Consider the following 8,591-nt stretch of genomic DNA (forward strand, 5'->3'; position numbering starts at 1 on the left):
TGTGACACTGGACCCCTCAAGACACCTACTACATTAGGCCACTCTACTAAGCCTGGGAGATATAGCAGCTCTATCAAATACATAGTAACAAACACAGGGATGCTGCCAATATGAGGAGACAAGAAACATGGCCTAGAAGAGAGAACAGAAATAAAACTCCAGAAAAAGAGCTAAACAAAATGGAGACAAGCAATCTACTAGATGCACAGTTCAAACCAGTAGTTATAAGGATGCTCAGTGAACTTAGTGAGGACCCCAACAGCATGAAAAAAGATCCAGTCATAAATGAAGAATGTACTAATTGAAATAAAGAATGATTTACAGGAAATGAACAGCAGAGTGGCTGCAGCTGAGAATCAAATCAGCAATTTGAAATGTAAGGAAAAAATACGTCCAATCAGAACAGCAAGAAGAAAAAATAATCTAAAAAAAATGAGAACAGATTAAGGAGCCTATAGGACAAGTTCAAACATACAAACATTTGCATCATTGGGGTGCTGTAAGGAGAAGAGAGAGATCGAGACAGTGAAAAATTATTTGATAAAATAATGAAGAAAATTTGTCTATGTTGGTGTAGGAAATAGAGGTAAAAGTCCAGGACATGTTTCCATGGATTTGAGACAGAGTGAGAGAGGGAGAGAGACAGACAGAGAGAAACAGAGAGATGTAGAGAAAAGAGAGAGAGAAACATTCATGTGAGAGAAGGATTGATGTGTCTCCATATGCATGACCAAACCAGGAATCGAATTCCATACGCCTGACTCTAACACAGCCACAGTTGCACTACTAGAAGTGTGGTCTTAAGACTAGCACATACAGCATGAGCACCGCCCGGGAACATGTTTGATTCAAACAACACCTGGGCCCACTAGGACCTGCATTTGAACTATAATCTAGGGCGACTTGTATGCACATTGAAGTTGGAGAAGTGCTGGTCTAGACTAGGCTTTCTCACATTCTCATTTTGACAATAGGGGTGGGATAATTATTTGTGTTGGGTATTGTAGGTGCTTAGCAGCCTCCCTCCACACATTGCCAAATGTCTCTAGGGGCAAAATGATCTCAGGTATAGAATCACTGGGCTACAGTGTGAAAACTGAAAGCAACCTGACAGATTCTAATCAAGGTCCATCCCTCACTTAGTTCATAACTTTGAGCAAATGGCTAATCCCTTCAAGCCCCATTTTTGCAAAAGGGAATGGAGTTCACAATAGTAACACTCACAGAATGGACTTTTCAAAAAATTAAATCAGATGAAGTCTCTAAGACAATAGCTCAGATTATATGGCATAAAACTATCAAAGTGTGTCTCTCATAATTAACAATATTTTATAATGAGACACTAAATGACAGCTCTTAATTTATGAAATAAATACAAAATCCCTAATTATTTTCACAAATGTGTCAGGAAGCCAGACAGTTTGGTGGCCAGGATTCCATAGCAAAGGAACACAGCTGTCTTTTTGTTGAATAGGAGATAGAAAAGCTCTGGAGGCATCAGGGCTGTGTCCCCACCACATTCAGTGCTTTAAGGATCAAAGGGACCTGGTACAATGGGTTCCATAGTCTCAAACTTGGGAGAAAGTGTTAACTCAGTGTTGGAATAAAAAAGTGGGAGGTAGGCAGTGGGAGAAGCACGTGAGATCCAAGACAAGGAGTCATAAAATCTAAAACCACTTGGATTCTGAATCTTAGTGAACTATTGGTGGGAATGCAGACTGATGCAGCCACTGTGGAAAAGAGTATGGAATTTCCTCAAAAAACTAAAAATGAACTGCCTTTTGACCCGGCAATACCACTGCTGGAATTATATCCTAAGAACCTGGAAACACCAATCCATAAGAACCTATGCATCCCAATGTTCATAGCAGCACAATTTACAATAGCCGAGAGCTGGAAGCAACCTAAGTGGGTATCAGTAAATGAATGGATCAAAAAACTATGGTAGGTTTACACAATAGAATACTACGCACCAGAAAGAAAGAAGGAGCTCCTACCCTTTGCCATAGCATGGGTGGAACTGGAGAGCATTATGCTGAGCAAAATAAAACTGGTGGTGAAAGACAAATACCATAGGATCTCACCATTAAGTGAACCTAATCAACAAAACAAACAAGCAAACAAAATATAACCAGAGACATTGAAATTAAGAACAATCTGACAGTAACCAGAGGGGAAGTCGGAGGGGATAATGGGAGGGAAGCGGGGAGGGGTTTTCAGGTGCTACTATAAAGGAAACATGAACAAAACCAATGTGGGGTGGAAGCAGGGGAGGGAAGTGGGGATGGCTGGGGTGGGGGGGAGTGTTGAGGGGTAAATGCAGACAACTGTACTTGAACAACAATAAAATAATTGAATAAAAATAAATAAATAAAACCACCTGGATTCTAACATTGTCTTTTGGGATCTGAGAACCATTAGGAAAAATTTTCTTTCTGTTTATTCCAGAGGTCCCAGGGGAAATCATGTACTCAGATATAGGAATAACACGAGAGAAATGTGCCTGATGAGCATATATTTAGAGAGCTGTAAATAATCCCCATGCAGTCCTGCGAGTTGTATAGTGATGGTGGACAGGACATGGTTGTCGCTGTGATTCCTGAGTCTGGCTTGGGAACTGATGGTTCACTCCTTCCTGCTCTCATGTGTGAGACAGAGCTTCAGTCTCCATCATCAACCATCCAGGGACCAATTCTGACTGGCACATGGAGCACTTACAAAAAATTCTTCCGGGGGAGTCTGAGAGCCTGGTAGGTACATCAGGAAAGGGTCAGAGGGGCTGGAACCTGAGAATTTTCACCTGAGTCACTGAGACTCTAATCAACCTAGCCCCAAGACCAGATATCTCTTTGTGTTCTTGGTTAAGGAACTAATCTATACTTAATTTAAATAACATGTTAATAAGGAAGCATCTGTTTGAATCTGTACCCCAGGGACATAGCTGACAATTAAGTGATGGGACTGGGAGTCCAGTGGGATGATGCTTGCACAATGAGTGAGATGCAGGAAATGGTTGCAGGAAAATGAAAACCATCTGAGGAGTTTTGCTGTTTGGGGAGGAAACGGGGCTTCAGGTGTGGAGAACGGTGCAGTGAAGTGAGGGTGTTTGTACTAAATTTCTAAGACGTGGTGTATGTGAGCATGTTTTGTATTCATTGAAAAGATCCAGACCAGTGAGGTAGACAGCACCTTGCAGGAGCAGTTAGTGAGACAGACATTGCAGCATCTTCTCTCATGCTGAGTATTCACATGAGAAATATTTAACAAGTCTAGAAGGGAACAGTAAATAGTTTTGCCTCATTACTGGTGAGGCTGCATATGTTATGGGGTTTGTGCACTTCTACCTTCTATGTTAAAACAGTAGAAATTCCTATCCCATACTCAGTCTTTTCCTGGAGTGGTCATATTTCTATGGCTTGAATGAGAGATTCTGTCGTGCTCTTGGGGAATATAAATTGAGAACTGACCGGCATTTACCAAAGAGTGTAGCATGCTGAGCAACAAGTTTTGATAATTCAATGAAGAAAAATGAAGGTCACACATTGTACCTAATGACACCAGGTTGTCCTGGGTCACAACATTCACATTTATGCCATGAAGACTTCACTGTCCCAGCTAATGAGGAGGAATATCTTCAATCGTTTCAAAATTTCTTTTCTTCTTTCTGTGGATTTTCAAAGTAAAATGCCTACCCAAGAGAGCTAATGAATGCAGAGACTTAAACTCAGCCCCTCTATCCCTTGTCACTGTATGACTGACTCTATTGGACTGCCGAGACTGCTGGGAAGCACTCCCACATTGTTCGTTCACAGTGAGCACAGATATGGGCACACAGTTCAAGGTGCCAGAGCCTGACAAGAATCTCACTCACTAATCTCAAGGTGTCTGCAGGGCTGGGTCCCTCCTAGAGGCTCAGGGGAGAATCTGTTTTCTCAATCCCAGTTTCTGTTCTGACCACCTTCATTCTTTGGCTCCAGGCCCTCCCTCCTTCATCAAATCCAGCAGTGTTGCATGTTCTCCTGTTCTCCTGGTCTCCCTCTGTGCATCTAGGGGAGCACTGTGCTGACCTTAGTCCCCCTGGATTATCCTGCTCATGTTCTACCTTAAAGTCAGCTGATTAGCAGCCCTGTTTCATCTGCTACCCTAATCCTCCCCTTTCTATTAAAAAAATATTTTATTCCAAGTTACTCAGGACTAGGTGGTGTATATCTTATAGAGGTCCTTATTCTGCCTGCTAAAAATGGTTTTTCAGAAGTGTATTATTTTGTGTCAGTCAAGGGCCCTTATATTAAGGATACACAGATTATATCATAGTCTCTGGAATGGGTGAATACATTCTTTCTTCACAACTCCATGCAGAGACAATGTTTGAATCAGAGGAATTAAAACGACCTGCAACTAAGTCAAATACAGAACCGTAGCCTTTCTTTCCAGAGAGTTGTCCACAGACCAGGACCTGCAGCATCAACACTACCTGGGTGCTTGTCAGAAACAGCTTCTCTGAGCCTGAAGGATCTGCAGATTCCGCACTTGAACTAGAACCCTGGGGACTTCATAAGCCCATTGAAACTGGAGAAGTGCTGGGCTAAACTAGTTACTGTCTCCTTTTACCACTGACATCTGGAAAACGGTAAGAATTGGGGGTTTTGTATTTGTGTTTGTATATGAATCATAGGTGTTTAGTGGTATCCCTTCAGGTCCTGCCATATACTCCAGGGGCAAAGTCATTTCTGGTTGAAATCCACTGCCTAAGCAACCTGAAATAATTAAAACCAAAGCCCACCACATACTCTAGTATTGCCTTTGAGCAAATCGCTAAACCCCTTCATCTCCTCCTTAAGGCTCTGGTACTGGCCATTCCCAATGCTGGGCACACACTTGTCCACAAAAGCTTTGTCTCCCTTGCTTTCTGCCTTGAGCTTTTTGCTCAAACGTCACCTGGTTGTCAGGTCTTGCCTAAATACCCATGAAAAATAGAATGGCCCAATCACTTTCTCCTTTAGACCTGCTTTCGTATTTCCTTCATGGGATCTGTCACCATCTGTAATGTTAAATTCATTTCTATTATTTGCTTCCATATTCTTTCCCTAGTATTGATGTGCAGAGAAGAACTTGTGTTCTTCTCCCTACTCACAGCCTAGAGAGCACCGAAAACATGGTCAGCGCTCAATTTATATTCCAAAGTACATGACATATTTCTCATTAAAACTGAAGTATACCTGACACCATAGGAAAAAAGCAGGTTGGGATAAATATTCCTGCTCTAAGATGACACAGAAAACTCCTAGAGGGGAGCAGATCTATACCAAAATACTGAAATTAACTTGTTCATTGCAAAATATAAATGGTAGCAATAGAGCTGTGTGAGTAATGCAGGTGCGTATTAGAATTACTCCTGTTTCTTTCTCCTTCTTGAAAGTCAGTTCCACCTCATGGATTCAGGGAACCTTACTAGAGCATCAGAATTTCTTCTCCTGGGACTATCAGAGGAACCAGAATTGCAACCTGTCCTATTTGGGCTGTTCCTCTCCATATACCTGATCACTGTGCTGGGGAACCTGCTCATCATCCTGGCCATCAGTTCAGACTCCCACCTCCACACGCCCATGTACTTCTTCCTCTCCAACCTGTCCTCGGTAGACATCTGTTTCACCTCCACCACCATCCCAAAGATGCTGCTGAACATCCAGACACAGAGCAAAGTTATCACCTATGCAGGCTGCATCACCCAGATGTATTTCTTCCTATGCTTTGCAGGATTGGACAACTTTCTCCTGACTGTGATGGCCTATGACCGGTTTGTGGCCATCTGTCAGCCACTGCACTACACAGTCATCATGAACCCCCAAGTCTGTGGACTTCTGGTTCTGGTTTCCTTTATCATGAGTACCCTAAATTCCTTGCTTCAATGCTTGATGGTGTTGCGGCTCTCCTTCTGTCCAGACTTGGAAATACCCCACTTTTTCTGTGAACTCAATCAGATGACCCAACTTGCCTGTTCTGACACATTTCTTAATAACATTGTGATGTATTTTTCAGCTGTGCTACTGGGTGGTGGTCCCCTAGCTGGGATCTTTTACTCTTACTCTAAGATAGTGTCCTCCATACAAGCAATCCCATCAGCTCAGGGGAAGTATAAAGCATTTTCCACCTGTGTGTCTCACCTATTAGTTGTCTCCTTATTTTATGTTACAATCCTAGGAGTGTATCTCAGCTCTGCTGGTACCCACAGCTCACAGTCAAGTGCAATCACCTCAGTATTGTACACCGTGGTCACACCCATGCTGAACCCCTTCATTTATAGTCTCAGAAACAGAGACATAAAGGGGGCTCTGAAAGGAATCTTTGCATGATAGGTAAACAATGGATACTCAATGTGAGGTCAAGAAAATGACCTTGACTTCTAGGCCCCCAAACTCAAAACTAGAAATTATGGAATATTAACCGTATTGTGGTTTTTGAACTTGCTCCTTTTATTTCTGTCTTGGAGTTTCCATTTCTTGAGTCCAATTTCCCTGTGCAAGTTAAGTCATCTGCTACAAGTTAAGCTCTGCTACATCTCTTGTCTACACAGTGTTTCTCTTTCTTATCATCCTAGCTTCACATAGTTTTTCCCAACATTGATTAGAAATATTTGTAAATTCCAGTTAATTCCATAGCAGCATTGATTTCTGAAGAATTATTTCTTCTGGAGAACCAAGATGGCGGCGTAGGTAGACACACTGCGCCTCCTCGCACAACCAGAACTGACAGAGAATCGAACAGCAAGGGGGACCGACACCAAGGAAATAGAAAATAAACATTCATCCAGACTGGTAGGAGGGGCAGAGACGGGCACCAGGGTGGAGAGGACTCGAGTGGCTGTGGCGGGACTGAGACTGGTGGAGTGTGGGACAAATGGCACAGGCAGTCCGAGCACTAGCAGACCCTGCGGCCCCACATGTGCACAGATAAACCCAGAGGGCCGGACTCAGAGTGGCGGAGAGTGGGGCAGGCAGAGTGGCGGGTAGCACCCTGCAGCACCACATTCGCCCACAGATAAACCGGATGAATGGCGGGGAATGAAGCAGACCACACAACCCAGGACTCCAGCTCGGGGAAATAAAGCCTCAAACCTCTGATTGAAAGTGCCCCTGGGAGTTGGGGCGGCAGCAGGAGAGGCTCCCAGCCTCACAGGAGAGGTTGTTGGAGAGACCCACAGGGGCCTAGAGTGTGCACAGGTCCACTTACTCGGGAACCAGTACCAGAGTGGCCCAGTTTGATTGTGGGTATTGGAGTGAAAGATTGAAATCCGGAGGAGAGTGAGGCAGGCGCCATTGCTCCCACTCGGCCCCTCCCCCACGTATAGCATCACAGTGCATCGACCAGCATTACCCCACCCCGGTGAACACCTAAGGCTCCGCCCCTTAAAGTAACAGACGCGCCAAGACAGACAAACAAAAAAAATGGCCCAAATGACAGAACACTTCAAAGCTCCAGAAATATTCAACTAAGCGACGAAGAGATAGCCAACCTATCGGATGCACAGTTCAAAGCACTGGTTATCAAGATGCTCACAGACTTGGTTGAATCTGTTCAAAAAACAGATGAAAAAATGAAGCCTATGCTAAGAGAAACAAAGGAAAATGTACAGGGAACCAATAGTGATGAGAAGGAAACTGGGACTCAAATCAATGGTATGGACCAGAAGGAAGAAACAAACATCCAACCAGAAAAGAAAGAAGAAACAAGAACTTGGAAAAATGAGGAGAGGCTTAGGAACCTCCAGGACACCTTGAAATGTTCCAACATCTGAATTATAGGGGTGCCAGAAGGAGAAGAGGAAGAACAAAAAATTGAAAACTTATTTGAACAAATAATGAAGGAGAACTTCCCCGATCTGGCAAAGGAAATAGACTTCCGGGAAGTCCAGGAAGCTCAGAGGGTCCCAAAGAAGCTGGACCCAAGGAGGAACACACCAAGGCACATCATAATTACATTACCCAAGATTAAACGCAAGGACCTACGTCCAAGATTACTGTATCCAGCAAAGCTATCATTTAGAATGGAAGGGAAGATAAAGTGCTTCTCAGATAAGGTCAAGTTAAGAAGCTCATCATCACCAAGCCCTTATTATATGAAATGTTAAAGGGAGTTACCTAAGAAAAAGAAGATCAAAAATAGGAACAGTAAAAATGACAGCAAACTCACAGTTATTAACGACCACACATAAAACAAAAACGAGAGCAAACTAGGCAAACAACTAGAACACGAACAGAACCATAGAGATGGAGATCACATGGAGGGTTGTCAATAGGGGAGTGGGAGGGGGAGAGAGGGGTAAAGGTACAGAGAATAAGTAGCATAGATGATAGGTGGAAAATAGACAGGGGGAGGGTAAAAATAGTGTAGGAAATGTAGAAGCCAAAGAACTTATAAGTATGACCCATGGACATGAACTATGGGGGGGAATGTGGGAGGGAGGGTGGTGGGCAGGATGGAGTGGAGTGGGGGGGGAAATGGGACAACTGTAATAGCATAATCAATAAATATATTTAAAAAAAAAGAATTATTTCTTCTAGCGGCGGGTAGCACCGTGCAGCCCCACATTC

The 8,591-nt window shown here is 43.4% G+C and overlaps 1 protein-coding gene across 2 annotated transcripts; it reads left to right on the forward strand.

Annotated features, from left to right (window-relative positions):
* Positions 1–2,570: 2,570 nt before the first annotated feature.
* On the forward strand, positions 2,571–7,588 carry LOC112317014 (olfactory receptor 7A10). Of its 2 annotated transcripts, none has more exons than XM_045183103.3 (3): positions 2,571–2,750; positions 4,435–4,630; positions 5,420–7,588. In XM_045183103.3, exon 3 carries the CDS (start codon positions 5,433–5,435, stop codon positions 6,351–6,353), a length of 921 nt encoding a protein of 306 aa, XP_045039038.2. In that variant the 5' UTR covers positions 2,571–2,750; positions 4,435–4,630; positions 5,420–5,432; the 3' UTR covers positions 6,354–7,588. The 2 variants fall into 2 exon arrangements, with proteins under 2 accessions (XP_045039038.2, XP_045039039.2); XM_045183104.3 differs by having other exon boundaries at positions 5,424–7,588.
* Positions 7,589–8,591: the final 1,003 nt, after the last annotated feature.

This window comes from Desmodus rotundus, chromosome 9, assembly GCF_022682495.2.
Source record: "Desmodus rotundus isolate HL8 chromosome 9, HLdesRot8A.1, whole genome shotgun sequence".
In the NCBI taxonomy this organism is placed as follows: domain Eukaryota; kingdom Metazoa; phylum Chordata; class Mammalia; order Chiroptera; family Phyllostomidae; genus Desmodus; species Desmodus rotundus.